At 40.6% G+C, this 18,859-nt stretch overlaps 1 protein-coding gene across 11 annotated transcripts in view; it reads right to left on the minus strand.

Annotated features, from left to right (window-relative positions):
- Positions 1–18,859, minus strand: part of SEMA4D (semaphorin 4D) — a 102,155-nt gene that overhangs the window by 15,166 nt on the left and 68,130 nt on the right. For 3 of the 11 annotated variants that reach the window (XR_014227312.1, XR_014227315.1, XR_014227316.1), the window contains 12 exons: positions 18,230–18,328; positions 17,007–17,100; positions 15,950–16,063; positions 14,881–15,032; positions 13,465–13,640; positions 13,186–13,342; positions 12,167–12,389; positions 11,683–11,807; positions 5,721–5,893; positions 5,461–5,504; positions 3,355–4,346; positions 2,034–2,329 (listed from right to left, as the gene is read on the minus strand). Coding sequence is in view for 4 of the 11 variants with exons in the window: in XM_082302212.1 (XP_082158338.1) it covers positions 3,430–4,346; positions 5,461–5,504; positions 5,721–5,893; positions 11,683–11,807; positions 12,167–12,389; positions 13,186–13,342; positions 13,465–13,640; positions 14,881–15,032; positions 15,950–16,063; positions 17,007–17,100; positions 18,230–18,328 (2,274 nt within the window). In the remaining 7 variants the exon portion in view is untranslated. Of the gene's footprint in view, positions 1–1,333; positions 1,541–2,033; positions 2,330–3,014; positions 4,347–5,460; positions 5,505–5,720; positions 5,894–11,682; positions 11,808–12,166; positions 12,390–13,185; positions 13,343–13,464; positions 13,641–14,880; positions 15,033–15,949; positions 16,064–17,006; positions 17,101–18,229; positions 18,329–18,859 lie in introns of those variants that run through there. The other 8 variants (XR_014227313.1, XR_014227317.1, XR_014227311.1 and 5 more) reach the window with 7 other exon arrangements.

Here is an 18,859-nt window from a genome sequence, read left to right on the forward strand (position 1 = left end):
AAAGTTGTAATCTTGGGTAAGACGAGTGTGATGTCAGCCAATTGCCTTGTTTCCCAAAGGGAGCAAAACCTCCATCCATGACACAAAGTCCAGTCCTTCCCTGCTTTGAGAGGCATTGGAAGTGCTTCCACAGCTGGGTCACCTTGGCCCCACCTGTGCCATTACTGCATCCCTTGGATGTCAGGTGTTGTTAGCTTCTCACACTATTCACCCCTACACCTCCTGACGACTGAAGTCCACAAGCTGACTTTAGGACACTGCACCTTCCTTCTTAAGTTCACTACCAAGGCAAATACAATTTTTAAGGACAGCATCAGCATCATGTTAAGATGGACACTGCTGGATGAAAAAAAACAATTTAAAAATAAAGTCCAGATTTGTAGTATGATTATCGAACTGTTTAAATCTTTTGTGCTATTGTAACTTTTTTTTCCAATGGTGGACAATGAAGTTTCTGAATTGCCTAAGGCAAAAGTGAACAAATTACTGCTGAAAAGTGTTTTCCTATCTAAATGATTCTATTCTATCAAAGAACTTTCATCCCACTGTTGTTCCTTTTAGCCATGGAAATACAAACAGTGCCTTTATTAAGATCTATGCTTATATAAAGATTTATGCATTTTGATCTGATTCCATGTAACACTAATGGACACAAATATGGAACAACACTACTTTTTATAATTATTCAATTAGTGTAATTTCTTCTTTTAAAGAATAAGGTTACATATGAAGACCCGTTTAGATCCATTAAACCACACTTAGTTTAAAACAGCAATTACAAACCGTAATTTGTAACAATCCAAAAAAAACCTGGAAAAAAATGTTGAATTGCTATGGAAAAAACAGCTCTGTCCCCCTGTACACCTCATATAATTTATCCATCATAAAATGGAAGTTGTTATTACTGTATGTACTTCACCATTTGAAATAAGATGAAAAAAGAATGACTGACCTGGTCCAGAAAATATGCTAAGTTCAAATCCAATAAAAGTGTGATTTTTAAACTGCATACACCTGACAATGGAAATATCTACCTGCTAGACATCCATGTGCAATCCTGATTCACTGAATTCCTTCAGCATGCAAGTGAGCCTAATAAAATCAGTTACCTATTAACATACTAAAGTGCATTGCTGAATCAGAGCCTCCATTATACAGAACAATACTCACAGTGACTCACTGTTGGTAAGAGCATGTTGGCATCCTGATACCATCTCTGCTCTTGTTCCCCCCCACCCAAACATCAGAAAAGTAAAACTTATACAGTACACAGTGACACAGCTAAACCTTTAATGCAGAAAGTGCTGGCTTATACAGGGGTCCTCCAACTTACCTGTGGCTTGGCAGAAGAGGTGGAAGGGTCCCCGGATACTAACATGCTGTGCCTGGTCACTTAGGAAAGGTGGCAACAACATGACCTTTACGGGGTCTTTGCTAGACCAAACATCAGGCTGGGTACTGGTGGGTGAAGGAGGTGAATCACTTCCCACACAGGACAAAAAGGAGGTACCAGTAGGAGGGAAAGGTATAGGAGATGAGGCTGTGTGACAGAAGAGGACAGAAAAGAAAGTAAAAGGGTACTAAGGAAAAAAGTTGCAAGAAATACATCACACAATGAAGAAATAATGCAAAAAGACAAGTGAGTTTTAGAAAGGTAGTAAGACGAAGTGTCCCTAGGCCCCTAGAGAAGAGCACTTCCCTCCTTCACCCACGTTGTTTTTCTCCCATCCTTCCCATCTCCCCACCCTCGGTTATATATAACCCATACAACTGAAGCTGAGAGGCTGCTTCAAATTAATTACAAAAAGTTTTTACATTCCCCCCAAAGGAAATCTGAAGGAACATTAGTGCTTGCCAAATGGAAAGCACTGTCATTGTGTCACGTTTCAGAAAAGCCAAGATGTAATACAATTTATTTTAATATTTATTCTGTTATATGTACATAATTAAAAATAGAAAAATAAAACCAAACTGAATCTTATAAAATATAAACCGTTTACACTAAGATGTTCTAAATTATGTTTGCATGAAGGTTCAACACAGAAAAGCAGCCCAGGCATACTGCTATTTACTGTTAAAATGTATTCTACTTCTAGCAATATTTACAGAAAGAAGCAGTGAGAGGAACAATTCTTCAGGACTGTACTGCACACAAAATGCTTTTACAGACAAACAGTGCTGCTGTGAACCAGGCTGAGAACAAATGCACACTTTCACGTTAGCAGGCATGATTCACATAAACAGTTCAAAGGACTGATTGTTTAAGCAGCTCCAGTTTCAAGTCTCCAGTTGCAAAGGAGAGTGAAGGTATCATCCAGAAAGGGTGACGCTGCAAGTATTTGTCACAAAAAGAAGCTGAGTTATTTCTGAATCTGAAAAGAAGAAAAAAATCAGCAATGTTTTCTCATCAGGCTGTGTCCTAACAGTCCATTCCAGCAAGTCACTAGCTGAATTGTTGGGAGTTAATTCTTCTTGATTCCTGTTTTGCTTCCACAATGCAAGAAATCTCTTTCCATGTCACTGCTAACTGACAGTTGCTTGCCTGTACTGTTCTATAAACTAAAGAAAAAAAAAAAAAATCCAGTTTTGTATAGAAAATAAAATGTGACTATGTCCAGCTGGCTGGCTGGTGGGGGGAGGAAAAAAAAAAAGAAAAGCATTTGTTTCCTCCTTCCCCATTCCCCACTTACTCCATGTTTTGAACTGATATTGTAGTACCTACATTTCTAGAAAGCAGCAAAGAAAAAAGCCTTTAAACAAGATTATCCCTGAGTCTTACATAAATCAAGGCAATGCTATCCCCATTATACCTTAAAATCTAAGATACTTATAGAGCAGTTAAAAAAATTAACTTTAACCAACTAAAGAGATCTAGTGTGCCAAAACACAAAGCATAAAACTAAAAACAATCACTAGGAGCAAAGAAAAAAAATGTCCCAATCTGGACAAAAGTCTATAATTTACCAATCTGATAAACTAAACTCAATTTCCAATTTGGAATTAAAATGAAACTAGATCTTTTTTTAATGGCAACTAAAAATATGTGTAGACTGAAGTACTTTTTAAAGCCAACTGAATTATAAAGTTACTTTTACTCTATTGAAGAATATGGCCAAAGAACAAGCAAGTAGCTTTACTAGAGCAAAGCACTCACTGGAGGGGAAAACTGGGAATAAACAAGTGGTGATCTGAAACTGGCCATTTGAAAAAAAAATAGAAAAAACCACAGTACAACACAAGATGCTACGGTCTCCAGACAAGTACACCACTTCTCTAATCTGTTGAGATCTGAATGAAAATTGGCTTGCTGTACAGCTTAAGCATGTAACCCCTGCTATGGCTTAGCTGTCACACCCAGGCTCTCCGTGCTCAAATAGCCAGCCGCAGGACCACAGCTCACTTCCGCCACTGAGAGGGACAACGGGGCCTTCACTCCCCCTCCACATCCGAGTCAGCGTACTTGAGCTCGCACTTGACATCGAAGGGCTTGTCCCTGGCCTCGCGGGATGCCTGCGAGTCCCCTGCCTGCAGCTGGCTGTTCCCGCAGTCGGGCTCCGTCTCGTAGCCGGTGTCGTGCGCAGGCTTGGGTTGTTCCCCACTCTGGTGGCTGACACTGCCCTGCTCCACCAGCGTCTCTTTCACACTTTGCTCACAATCAGAAAAATCTGACTTCGTCTTCTTCTTACCGAGCAGCATCACAGAGCGAAACTTCAAGCACTGCCCTGGCAAGTAGCCTTTGTAACAGTTGTAGGAGAGCAGGCACAAAAAGAGGATGAAAAAGAAGAGGAAGAGGAACATCAACAGGAAGTTATCATTTGACTTGAGGAACATTGTCTTTTCCGGGACTGCATCAGGAATTGAATTGAAGAGCTCTGTGCTGGAGGCTACACTTGTTAGGACAGGGCCAATGGGCTTTGATAATATCCTCGCTGTCGTTACTGGTACCATGTGAGTGGTCGAGATGTGAGCAGTGGACCCCTCGGTTGATACAGCTGATACTTTTGGCACATCACTATTACCTTCTGTTGGTGCGGCTGTCACAGTGGGGCCCACTGTGGTATGCTGCATTTTTTTCAGTTCCAAAACATGCTTAGCCAGCACTTGAGAAAATTTCTTGTTTTTCACTTTTTCTTCTGACAAACATTGGTAAACACCACTGTCTCCTTCTGATAAATTGAAGATGAGCAGTGCCTTTTCCAGCAGACGGTACTTGGGACTCTCCACTCTCAGCACATCATCTTTGAACTTCCAAACTACCTGTGCCAGATTGGACTTTTGAGAACACTTGAGTTCTGCTGTGCTCCCATGCTTGAATGTATGCTGTAGGGGATTCTCTCTTACTTTATCTGGAACATCAAAATAAACGTGCAGAGTATCAGCAATGATTCCAGTTTGTTCTAATCTGTACAGCTTCACCAGACTGTGTTACAGTCTTACTGGAAGCATGAAGATTATGGCATTCACCTCACAAGACCAGGTGGACAGCATGCAAGAATCTCAGTGGAATACCAAGCTGCACGTGAAACATCAACACAAACTAAGAGATAGGACACCTCAACTCTAAGACAGCCTCCACTTCTAGACAAGTGAAACCTCAGTGACCCACAACTGAGAGTACGCCTGAGACAAGTCATTGTTTGGGAAAGATACTGTACTTAGTCTCATTTTATATCCAATCAGTGCATTTTAAGTAAACCAGCAACTACAAAATATCCAAAAGGAAACTGAATTAGGAACTCTCTTCTGAAAAAAAAGATTAGTTGCACTTAGGGCACACCCACAATGCCACCCTGTAAGTTAACAAAAAAAATAACAGGCAAAGCTCTCATAGCAGTCCAGAGTTTGCTAGGATTAGAAATAAAAAGTGAGTACATCAAACTCTTAAGAGCTTTTTTTACTGCAGCTCAAATCTCCTGTAACTGTACTCCTCTTTACGATCTCCTTGATCTGGTGGCAGCAGGACATACTATAAAGAAAGGACCTGTGGTTACTTGTCTTAAAGCACTATGGAAGGTACTTCAGCTGCTCTGTATCATGTTCTGAGTTCCCCCTCCCCTCTCACCATAAAACCAGCTTTTTTTATAGAATCATTTAATCTGATCTAGCAGCAATAACCAAGCACTTGTCAAAGCTCACAGTAGAATGTCAAATGCTGCATCAAAGAGACAGAGGCCTCTGCATTAGAAGTACTTCTGGTATTGCTTTCATTCACAAGTCACTGTTGAGGTGCCCCCATTCGTTTCAGGGGGTTGTACACTGCATACTGAAATGCATACAAACACAGACAGTTTTTGAGACAACATGCAGGTCGTATAAATGCTCAAATATTCAAAGCAGAATCCCATACCTATTTAAATGCAAATCAATGTCCAGATAATCACAAAATAAAAGCTGAAATAAACAGAACTCTTTCACCACTCCACCTAGACGTATGACAGAGCTCTTCAAAGACTAACTCACCAGAACAAGAAGATGCATCTCCACCTATGTTTTGAATCCAGCTCCTGTAAAAGAAGTCCAACCATTACAACTTCAAATCTTGTTTCCTAAAGTCTGCCCATCCTTTTGTACTAAATAGGAGTCATCTAAACAGAACTAACAGACATAAATGGATAGGAAAAAGTCTGTATCTGAAAACATTCAATTTTTAAAATTCCAATCATCAGTAAGACTGATTAAATACTGGTTGTAACTGTAAGGTAACCAAAGGATACTATTACCTTTCCATTTCACCTTCTTTAAAAATATCAATGCAGGAAGCTTCAAGGGGTTTCCAAGCACAGTAAGGATCCCTTGCTAAAACACAGTCAACACAAGTGGTGTACTTGTCACAGAATGCCACTGGAGACTGCACCACACCAGAATTTGAACCAGCAAAGAGGTATCTTCTGCCCTAAAGAAAACAAAGCACAACAAAAAAAAAATCACAGCCAATCACTTTCTCAAACCCAAACAATCCAATTCATTGAACAATTTAAATATTATTAAAAAGTGCATACATACAGGCATTTTGTAAAAAGTGGTGCCTGAGGAGAATAAGCATTTGATTAGCTTTTATTTCTAGACAGTTGTCTTGGAAATATTGCAGCAGTGCTGAAAGCGCAAAAAGACAACAAAAAGCTGAAACAGGTATGTGGAAAGTAATCATGTCTAACTATGACTTTACGTCTTAGGTTACAATGTAAGATGTAACCAAAAGTATGTATTCTATCACCATCTGCTAAAACCAGGTAGGGCAGTGTTCCTTCTCTCTTCTGTGACAGATCCCTGATAACTCCTTCCAGAGAGGTATCTTCTGTTAATGGGCCATCTAGGCTCACTGCATGACTCATAAAATTACATCATCCCATTGTGAGATGCTCCACCCAGGGGGAGGAACCAAGCATTCCTACCTGGATATAATCTGAGGTTTGGAATGCCATAGGCAGCCCTTACCTACTGGATTCCCAGAGGACAAGAGCTACATAAACATCACTGGACCTTCAGAGGAAGACCAGACCCTTCTACAGGATCACCAATTCAATAGAACCACTTCAAAGAGGACTGCAGCCACCACTTAATCAGACTGCTACCACCACCCTGCCTGGCAGGGCGTCATGTTGTATGCTGACTGTCAGGTTAAGCCAGGGTTTCTGTATTATTGCCTTGTTATATATACTAGTAAGAAACTATTATTCCTATTTCTCATATCTTTGCCTGAAAGCCCCTTAACTTCAAAATTATAATAATTCAGAGGGAAGGGGGGTACATTTTCCATTCCAAGGCAGGCTCCTGCCTTCCTCAGCAAACACCTGTCTTTCAAACCAAGACAGATCTTGGCGCCCAACGTGCGGTTCGAGGGCATTGAGAGAAAAGGGCGAAAAATGAGTAACAATTCCTGGGTAACCTAATTTTTGTGTGCTGAATAGAGAAACCTCATTAGGCAGCACCATGTGGGCTAGCTTACCCTGGTTCGGGTGGCAGGTGGTCGTGGCTATATTTCTCCCATTTGCAGCTCCTTATCTAAACATGGGTCCTACAACTAAGGGTACCATGACTGTTATCCGTTTGCACTATGGGTCAAATAAGGTGAGGAATCAATGGATTTTTAAATTCCCCTGGAAGGTGGGCACATGGATACAAGGCTATCTCACACTGAGTGCATGTTTTTGGGGTTATGTTAATAATGGTACCTTCCGTGAGGCAGTAACACCGGGGGAAGTTTTCTCCCAACCCTTCAACCAGTTCTTTGCGCCTATCCCACCAGCATTGGAAGGGTTTAGATTACCTCTAGATATTAACCAAGTGGTGCTGATAGGCCTACTCTATTTAGCACTCAGAGGTAAGGTGAGATTGACTTGGATAACTACCCCAGACAACCACCCCAGAGACTAGGGGTGCTGCCCCAGAACCTGACATGGCTCCAGAGAGTAGGGACCTGCCCCACAGCCCACCTCAGAAATGAACCACCCAGACTTAGTAGGGGCACTAATGAAGGAGATGTGTGAGATGTGCAGAGGGAATACACCTCCCCAGCTAGTGAAAAACCCTCTCCCTGCCCCAAAGAGGGTGAGTCCGATGGTGCAGCAGTAGAACCCACGGATGTTACAACCATCCAGGCTTCAGCTGAGCCACAAGGACAACCACAGCCAGCAGCAGTCGCCCCTGTGCAAAGGGGGAAGTGTAAGACCAAATCAGTACGACCAGTTAATGATGATGGACAACCAGGGCCCTCACAACCAGCAGGAGAGCCAGAGCCAGAAATCATCACTGAGTCCCTGTCGTACGACAGTCTCCGCACTATGCGAAACGACATTGCGCGAAGGGGGCGTGAGCCTTATACCACCTGGCTGCTTCGGGTTTGGGACCTTATGGGCACAAGTGTGCAACTGGATAGTGGTGAGGCAAGGTATCTGGGATCATTGACCCAGGACCCAGGTGTGGACCAGGTATTTGTGAGGGAGCCAGGGCCCCTTTCTCTCTGGGAGCAGCTTTTAATGAGGGCAGGAGAGAGGTTTGTTCACACTTTATCACACAGTTTTTCCAGAAATATGAATGCAATAATCCTTCTATGAGGCAAGGCTTGTTCTGCGCAGGACCTGCTCCTGTTAACCCAAAGCAGCCCTACTGCTTTCAGCTTTCCAGCCAGCCAGTCTCTGCAGCCACATTGGCATCCCCCTTATGAGAGCCAAATGTTTCTTATGGAAGAACACTGGTAGTATTCAAAGGAAACAGCGCTGGCAAGACATCTAGGAGAAGGGAAATATAATCAGAATGGCTGTTGAACCATTGCTGCTGGGAATCCCAAATCCCCTGAGTTTGACTCAGAGTCTGACTCTAAGCACCGCAGGAAAAGACCACGCTCATCCTTATTATAAAAGGCAGGCAGCTGCCGTATTTCACTCATCTGCTTTAGAGCTCAGGGAAAACAATGGCTAAAAGTAGACTCTAACTTTCCATATTATCAAGCAAAGCCTCAAGAAATGGACCTGTGCTACAGTCCCAAACCACCACAACTGACCCACTACTCCTTTTGAGAGGCTCTGCATAGGAAGATGAATGGCACACCCCACCTCAGCAGTGGGCTGGCTTCACCCTGAGCAGAACACCGAGCACATTTATCAGCACCCTACTGCAGCTGTCAGGCAAACAAGCTGGATCCAAGCACAGAATGGCTTTTCCTGTACTGCAGCCATACCAACCTCAGTACACAGCAATGTACTCGGAGTCATGTCTGCAGTGAGACTGCTTGACTCCAGCAGGATGAGTATGGTCACAAAATGATGAGCAGACATGCAAGGAAGGATTTAAAGTAGAGAAACATTCTTCAAGAATCTCACGTTCAGGTGCAGACATTTGGTCTTGACATTGTAAACACCCTGAAGAAAAGAACTGACAGAGCATCTTAGGGCTGAATTTAGGTTTTGGGGCTCACTGATGCTCTGCTCTTTCAACTAAGGATGTAAGGAGATTCTTCCATGAGAACTCAGAACAGGTCAGTCTCTTTAATGCAGTGATCATGAGGAAGTCTCTAGAGGAAACTGCAAGACCAAGCACAAATTAATTTGAATCCTTCTTGAATATAAAGTGTGCAAAGAACCTTCAAGGAAACTCTTGACACTAAAAAATTCAAGATAAAACAGGATCAAAAAAGAAACTGCTGGTACTGCTGGAAGATACAGCTTGAAAGACAGTCAAACGAACGTTCAAAATGCAGTCTTCCATCCTGATATTTGACATAGATTAGTGCTGGACTGTGATGCAGTGCTCACAGAAGGAAGTCTACAGTGTTGGAGACATCCAACTTCCTAGGAAAAGTTTCCCATTCCGCTCCAAGATTTCCACAGTGCCCTAAGCACTGCTCATCTCTAGCACCCTGCTGGGTAACGCTGCAACAGTGCAACACTGTGCATGGATTGTAGTGTCTTGGCCTGTTTTCCCAGCTCAGGCACTCAAAAGTTCAAGGAACATGCAGCGAGCTGAGCAAACCATTTTAAAAAAATCCAGACACACCTTCCAGTCAAGCAGGAGTTAAGATAATCTACTGTAAGCTCATCTGACTCTGTCCCACCACCCTCCACACACTATGGGAAGAACCTAGAGACTAGCAAAAAATACTCTCAGAAAGGACTCTAACTCCAGAGAGGTCTAAAGCCCACCATCAGGGTAATGATCACCCTTCTGTGGTAAATCCACTGCTGTGGGTATGCCATGACATATATCACAGCTCAGTGGGGGACTTCAGTAGCCACTGACTGTGGAGGCAGAAACTTGAGTTTTCAGGCTAGGAAGCAGCAGGAATCCCTGCTTGGATGGTACTGTGACAATACAGTTACCATGGCTCTGGCACCTGGCCTCCCACTTCTCATCACTGAAAAGGACCTCTGGTTTTACAGGAATGTACTGGGCAGCATTACTTCAGGGTTTAGTTTTATGCGTCAACAATTATACTTGCAACATGGAGATTTTCCCTTGCAGAAGATACAAACTGTTACTCTCCACTGTGACAATGCAGGAAGCAGTGTTTTATTTCAATTCCAAGCTCTGAGAGAAGTTTCTCTGTGAAAAGACAGAGCATTCCCTATGCAGTCTCTATGCCATGCTTTCTACTGTCCCCTTTCTGGATATCCTTGAGGAACTGAGCATACGGCACCTAGACCCAGAGCGAATAAATTCAATTTTTCTACACTACCAGTATTTCTACACTAGTCTTCACTACCAAGTGTGTGCTGAAACTGCTACATGATGTGTCTTTGGTATCAGGCTTAATGCCCATTACTTTCTTTGCACTCCCCTGAAATGGGCAAATCATAATTGAGGAAGTGTAGGAATGATCCCACAATTAGAAAAATGTGTATTAGCATATTTATTAGAAGAGCTATCTACCACTGTCTTTTATGACAGGGAAAAGTCTGAAACTTCCTGTCAAAACAAGTAATTTGAAACTTTCTTTGCACATCAAGCAAATACTTTTGTGTGTGTATATATATACATACAAGCATAATGTATGTCTACACATACGTGTGATTAGTGTGATGTATCATACAAAAATAATACAAGCACGTTTACGGAAAACTAAGCACAGATGTTTTTAATCCTGATTTTCATTTGTCTAGCAAAAACATACTCTGTCCTTTCTTTCTATTATAAGCATGAACATATAAGTAAGTGTGCAGGATGAGCTTGTAAAAATTATGGCATAAAGCTTTGTTCCACTGAGCTGATCATGTTGACATGCAACATTTTATTAAATATCACACAAAAATAAAAGCTGTTTCAAAGTATTCCTAAATCCCTAAGCTGCAGAGCACTTATGGATCACTATGTAGCTACTAAAGGCTGGTATTACTCCTAGATGCTTCCAAAGAGGCATTCATTCCTTATGAAACCCAGAAAATCTCACTGATGCTACAAGTGACTTTAGGCATAGACAGATACATTCATGGATCTGAAGGTTTGAGTAACTAGGGCCAGAAACCTAACTCATGAACAAACTACACACAGTGATTATCCTCCTACTGTCACAAAACCCCTCCAGGATTAAACCAAGCAACTGATGAATGGTGCAGGACAGCTGCCAGGTTTGGAGCCTGCAGCGGGTCTTGTGCCACTCAGCTGCAGCTGGTGCCCCACTGGGCAGACAGGACCTCACCAGAGGTCCTCACCCACAGCTGCAGCAACGTGACTGCTCTCACAACTCATCCAGCATGCAGGAGCCTGTGAGATTTGGGACGGCAGAAATCAATTAGCTACACAATTATGAGTCTCTGTGCTAGAAGACTTTCTCTCTTCTTAGGTGTATTTCCTCAAAACCACACACCACTCCTCTAACCTTAACCCCAGGGATTTTATCTCACAAATCTAAATTGGCCACAAGGGGTCAGGTCTTTTACATTACTCCATTACTGAAATCTGGTATCTTAAATCACTTTACAGTTTCCAGCTTTTGCACATGCAAACCAAGCGAAGACCTGCACACCTGTGCTCCCCCGGCCCTTCCCCATGTCCACATAGCTTCAGAAGCTTGCCACCTACCAAACATACTGAAACACAGCAGGCAATACGTGATTGCTGCAGCATGGTGAGTTACAAATGCAGCCTTTGGCTCTATGCACAGTGATTGTTTCTTGTCACAGGCCCGCAAAAGTGGTAAAAAAAAAGTTTTGTGAAAGAACAAAATGAGATGAATGCTGTGATGCTTACACCACTTACTGTTTTGGATGAAAGCAAGAGAGTTTGGACTGGTTCAAAATTTGGAAAAAGCTGTGTTTCTTCAATAATATGCATTCCATTTTCATAGCTGATAGCTTTGTGCAGGGCTCCTCGATCTGAAACAACAGAGAAATATGTTTAAATAAGATCCTTGAAATAAAAAGGCAGGAAAAAAGCCTGTACAATTGCTACAAGTTGTCTCAATAATTTGCTTGCTGTTCAGCTTTGACTCTGTGTCAAAGGCCACCATTAAACTTGCCATCATCAGGACCTCTGAGCAAGAAATAACATTCTGGTACACAAAATGACCAGTTGGGGATTATATTGTGTGGTTTTGCTGAACTCGTTGAAGCTTTGCAGTTCTTTTCCCATGATATTTTTTTAAAGCACCTAAGATTGTCCACTTACTGCGGCATCTTACTTTTTACATCAGCTGGTGTGAAAACACCAGAAACAGGTGTTTTGTAGAACTCACCTGTACCAATGAACATAACATCATAGATGGTGCCATTGAGTACTCTGACTCTGTCAACTACAATCTGTGTGTACTTCACATCTCGCTTTACTAGCCGAGGTCTGTCTCCCATTGGGGTCACTGAGTCATCCATCAGAGGATGATCTTTAACAAACTGCAATGTTTTGTCTGGTAAATTCAGAGAACTCATGTAGTTTGATGCTCTGGCTTCATTGTTTATACACTAGAAGGGGGGACAAGGAGGGGGTGAAAAAGGAAAAAAAGACAACCAAATTGTATCATTTACTTGTACAAAATAAAGACAATTAACAGCAGCTGTATGCATTTTCTTCTCCACGTTATTTTGGCCAGTAACCACACCTGTACACTATCCTCATTGTAGCAAGGAAGGTTCTCAGGTCTCATTGCACTTTGGCTTCAGGGATGTACTAATCCCTGAGTTTTAGACTACGTTTTTGTTTTGGTACAAAACATATTCTAGGAAAATATTCCTCCTGTGCTCTCGTGCATTTTCACTACTTTTAACCATCACTTCTTTAAGCACTAGCAACAATATGATTGTAAGGAACGTAAGGAAGTAAGAAAAGTTGGAAGGAGACCCAGCACTAGGAAAGTTTGAGTTTGCAAAGCAGTGCACTACATTGGATAAACCTGCTGATTCTACTGTGACAATGCAACAGTTGCTGTATTTCTTTTCATCTGAACTAAAAAGTATATGATGTTGCCAGTGTAAACTGAGTTCTATTTCCCAATGAGAAGATAATTAATGAAATAATGAAATACAAAACCAGCGAATAACTTAATTCTAAATTTCAAAAACCCAAAACCCAAAGACTTTGATTCCCAGATAAAAAGTTCAGAACACTTGAGTGTTTTTCTACAAAGTTTTTACAAGAAGTAACCAGGTGAAGGCAAACAAATGAATCACTAGTAGGTTACTAATGTTTAGTAACTAATGCCTAGTCTGTTCACTACTAAGCATTAAAAAAGTCATCAGATCCAAGATTACAGAAACTTACCGCACCAGGTCGAGGATTAGGAATTTCCCCATTGTATCGTACCCACTTTGTGTGAGACTGTTCTACTGTAGCACTCTGCATGTATTTTCCTTTTGAGAAAACCTCTTCTACAGTAGACAGATTGTACGCACACACTGCTGACAACCCCACATTATTCCTGTAAGTTCAGGAAGAAATTAGGAAAAAACCCCAACAAAACATAGGAGTAATTACTATTTTCTTGTAGTAACCAATTGAGATTAAAGGAATTTATCCAGGAAAAGGCTATACCACACTTACAGCTGCGGGGTGAAGACTCCATATATCACTGGTTCCTTCAAAGTTGGAGATTTGAGAATAAAAACATCATTGATAACATTGAAAATTAAATTCTTATCAGGGATGGTACAAATCAGTCTGGCCTTGAGAAAGGAAGTCCATTTTTTCTGCAAGGTCCTTAATCCTCCTTGGTCCCTCTTATGATATTAAAAAAAAAAAAAAAAAGTGTTTGTGAGGAGAACTAGCAGCATTTTTGCATTTAAAAACCATTGCTGTATTTGATATTTGAGATGTAGCTCTGATACTTCTCTTATAAAAGGGCAAATTGCATTACTATTAATATTTCCATTTAATATTTCCATTCATTATCCAATGGTGTATGCAATGTATTAAAGGAAATCTACAAGATTTATTATAACAGTTAAGTATAAATGCTTACAGATTTGCAATCTGCCACTGATTTCTATTTCAAACAACAGTCTGAAATATATAATAATATAATAAATGAAGCTCTCATATTCCACAATACTCCCCTTTTAAAGTGTGCACAAGCTGTCAGTGGACAGAGTGCCACAACAATAAGCCCCATCTAAACCTGCCTCCAGCTCCTTGTTTAATGGAAATCTTAAGGGCACTAACTTGTTATTGATGTTTTGACTTCCCTGTTTAAATACAAAACAGTAAAGTCAAAATAAAACTTTCAACCTCATAAAAATGAAACAGCCAGATAAATTTCCTGTTGGAAAAAAAAAAGGAAATTGATACATTCCACTGAAAAAGTTTTTGTTAAATAAACATTTTCTACTGAAAAAAAACTTTAATCAGCAAGACTTTTAACCAGCACTTCTGAGGATGTACTTGAATCAGCTTAACACACTGAGGTTTAAGCACAGCAAGTGTGACAGAATCAGGCTGCTGGTGACCATCTCCCCTCAGGCTCTGGCAGCTGTAGCAGCTTCACAGAAGTACCATCTGCTACACCACAGTCAAGAAATATTTTGCTGTGGACACAGCTACAGTTTCGCTTGCACACAGCTACTTCAAAGTCACCTGACACATATCCTACCTGTTCAGCTCCAACCCAAGTCACTTCTTCACAGGGAGCTGTACTTGTTCAAAAAAAATTACAAAGAAAACTGGGGCGACACTTCTTCTGTTGCTGGGTTTTGTCATGGTTGTTTTGTTTTCTCCCAGAGAAGAGCAGAACCTTCAGATGTACTGAAATCTCACAACTGTGCAACATTAGATCAAGTATTTATTTACAAAGCAGCCATTAGGCTTTCTTAGTTCTGATTAACTGATTGGAACTGCTCATTGATTAAGATTCCCTGAGCTCAAACATCTCCATTTACCTGGCAGTAAGTCCACAATAATGAATGCTTTTTAACACGCACACACAAGATTCTAAGAGATAAAGTAAACTGAACTATCTCCCACCTTGCATACTCTAGCTATTCTTGGTATCATCAATTTTCCAACAAATTCATACTCCACAGACACCTCAGTGAAAAAGAAGTATATCTTGTCGTCTTCTCCATCTGTGCTGTTTGGATCTGCTCTTATCACATCAGCAAAAACAAAGTTGGGCTCTACAGATACAAACAGAAGAATTTTCTATTACATATGTGACTACTAACTTGATCCCCTCAAAGACCCTCAGAAGCTGTGTCTCACCCAAACTCCACACTGCACTTCCCTCCACTCACTGACCTGCTTACACAGTTTGCTGTTCATAACGTGAATAGGATTTCTAAAAAACACCAAACCACCAAAAACCTACCAGAAACAGAAAAAAAACCCAAGCCCCATAAAACCTATGTGAAAGCACTAAGATACCTGAGAGATCTCTATGATCTGACAGCTCATTACTTCAGCACTCTTCAGTCCACACTCAAATGTGGTTTTCTAATGGGCCTGGAGAGGTAACCCTCCCTTGCCTGCTTCTCCTCTATTTCAGCTATTAGCTGAAGCACTGAATGACAGTGCCATTACAATATGTATTACAAAACTCAGAATCCTGTGCTTTTTGGACAGTGATCATGACTTTGGTCCCTTTTGGTACAAAGCCTCAAACCTCTGAGCATTCACAAAGCTCAGTGAATTTTGAAATTGAGGTACTTAAAAAGCATCAAGAACCATGATCATCTCAATTTGAGAACCAATTCAAGACCAAAACCATTCCATTCCTTACCATATCATAACTAAGCTGCATTATTGCACAGATGAACAAGCAGGTAAGAGATAAACTGTTAATGTCAAGTTGAAGCATGTATATTCGGAAGCTGTTTTCATGACCAATGCTGATAGAAATCCTGAAATTTCAAAATAAAGTCTCTTGATGGCATGCATGAGGGCACACACTCATAGTGTATGCCAGTATAACAAAATCCATCTCTTTGAGATACCAGACAATTACTCCTTACCCAGGTCAGACACTTAAACCCTGTACGTGTGATGTTGAAAAAGGAAAAGTAACTTGTTTGAGCCAGTTCTCATGCCCACTTACCATTAAGCCAAGGAATTGCATACTCTGTTCTCAGAGGGCTCTGATGAGAGTGCCGTGAAATAATAGGTTCACTTCCCAAGAAATTGTAAGAAGTCCCAGAATAAAGCTCCTCATCTTCAACACAAAACCAAGTATGTTAGAACTTATGGACTGGATACCATAAAGGGTACATAAATATTTTGTAAGTCTATATATACGTTTTAACTTCCCACAAGAAAAGGTAAACACGGATTTCCTCTGAATTGCCCTACACATGTCTTTTATGTTTACATTTCTGCCAATCATTCTCAAGCCTAACACTTTTCCACACTTGGGTTTATTGTTACTACTGCTCTAACACGAGAACTGACAAAAGTCAATGTTATTTTTGTGGTACCTTAACACTTAACATGAAAACCTACAGTTTAAGTTATAACATGCAAATTTACTTAAATGCATCAGAAGTCTGGAATTATTTTCCTCTCTTTCTATGCCACCATTACACAAATTCAACTTGTACAAATTTAGGCACAATGCAAGGAGCATGTTCTATTGCTCTCATTTCCTGTTTCATGCTATATTGAGCTTCTCTGTTCTGATCTTGAGACACGCAGGTAAAGCCACAAATTCTGGCTTCCCCAAATTAAGATTCAGTGGTGTCTTTCCATGCAGTAAGTACACTTGCAGTAAGTATCTCACTTCCCTATTCTGCTGCATGCCTTCAGGACAGCTAACAATACTACTTGCTATATTTACTGAAATTACAGTAATTGATACTACAAGGGCAGTCTAAATACATTTAGACTATCTGGACTAAGTATGTTTAACATCTGGAAATACAGTTTGAAGACTGGTATTTTAGAAGTTGCTTCCAAAACAACCATGAGTTTGAAGTTCTACTTTTAAAGAACACGCTTAGGGTGACTATGTAAGTATTTTAATGTCTATATAGATACACAATAAAGACAAAAAAATAGAGATGCAAGCTACTGTTTTGATAATTACAGACTGGAGAGTGACAGTGGAAAAGATAGAACATTTTTAAACATAAGAATCAGGATGCAAAGTCTGAACTTACCAACCATAACAGATGTGTAGCTTTGAGCAGGATCAAATGGACATCTGCCCTTACCATCTTCATTTTTACCTCCAAGTTCAAATGAAATTAAATTCTGTTGAAAATCACAAAATAACTGTTAGCACTTTTTTCTTTCAGCCACTCAACTTGTGCAAAGTTAGCTAAAAACTAAACACTAAATAATGGGCTATATCATCAACTTCCAGCATCAAAGGCATTTTGTGTGAAATTATAGAAGGCATATGTGTTTTCAGAAAATCTTATCAAGTCCCAAAGACAGAGAGGAAATGTGTTCCTGTAATTTTGTGAGGGTGGAAGCAGAAAAGAGCAAAAGATGAAAAGTTAAATCCAGACAGACCTCAAGAAAGAGTACCCAAAAAAGATAGACAGCAGGAAAGGCAGAGAAGTTAACTGATACACAGAAAGAACTTGTAAGTATTCAATTAGCCTGAAAAAAACAGAGAGTCTTAGAAATCAAAAAGGCTTTCTGAGATGGATTAAGCAACTTTCTGAGATGATGTTAAATTTGTGAGATATGGTGTAATCCAACTACGCTTTAAAAAGCAACAGAGTACTTTGGCTGCTACTTTATAAATCCCTTACAAATCAAGAGAATGAGGATCAGAAAGCTGAAATGTAGACACAGTCCTGGGGAAGTAATCAGTTATACTATGTAATGAAGGTACTAGAAGCTAAAGACACAAAGAATTACAGGACTTCTCAATTTTCGAATTACTAAGAGCTGCAGTAAGGAAAATGATACAAGAGTCGGCAGCGAGAAAAGGGAGTTTTAATTTTGTGCCAAGACTTCAGTTTGAAGGATTCAGCACTACAACTCTTAGGCACAGCCAGGAGCAGAGACAAGCAGACAGGAATCTGAGAAATTTCAGGGAGATTTGGTAAAGGGAAGTTGCAAACAATGTAATTTTAGTTTCAGTAACTGGTTTCATGCTAATGCACAGTGCATAAAGAAGTATAAAAGCTAAGAAAAAGTAAATCTGCAGTTAGACAAGATGAATCAGTAACTCATTAAATGCTCTGAAAAAGGAGCAGCACCGTTTATTTCCATACTCTCCCATTATGATGGGACAGTGAAATAAATGCTCCTAACCATACAGCCAGCAGTGAAGATGCAACCATTTTGGAAATGGAGACTAACTCATTTTCTGAGCTGCTTTTAAGTTACAGCTGTTGCTGGGTCAAAACACATGTACATTTCTTACCAGGTAATCACACGTTGGCTGAAATGCATTAGTTCCACACACGTAGAGAAAAGTATCATTCAGCTGTTGCAAGACACGCACATAATTACGACACTCTGTCTGTAATAGAGGATGAGGAAAGGACTAGTCTGATAAACCGTAGCTTCTACATTCCAACATAAACAAACAACGTTGTCCATTGCCACTTCTTAGGCCACATCATACCAGCAAGCCCAGGTGACACATGGGTGACACTGGGATGCCATGTCCCTACAGCTCCAGAAGCAGGTGGCTTCCTACAGCCAGTAGTGTTCCAGCTACCTCAGTGTCCTAGCAGGATAGCATGCTCAGCAGGGTCCACCCCAAGCTGTTTTATGGAAGGACAAGCTCCAAACACATGAACAAGTCCATGGGAACAACTAGTTAAACATTAAGTGAGTTTTAGACTTTGTCATCCCTTGTACAGCTAGATGAAACAGTGACAGCCAAGGCTGTATCTTAAGTGCAAAACCTCTAATACCCTTAATTAGCTACAAAGCTTTGTCACTTATAGCCATACTTTTTCTATTTTTCCAGTCCTTGATATCATCCAAGGAAGCTCCTTAGTATCTTTTGCTCTGAAACAGAACAAGGAGTTTGAGCAAAACCCTT

This window comes from Coloeus monedula (genome assembly GCF_965178545.1).
Source record: "Coloeus monedula genome assembly, chromosome: Z".
In the NCBI taxonomy this organism is placed as follows: Eukaryota; Metazoa; Chordata; class Aves; order Passeriformes; family Corvidae; genus Coloeus; species Coloeus monedula.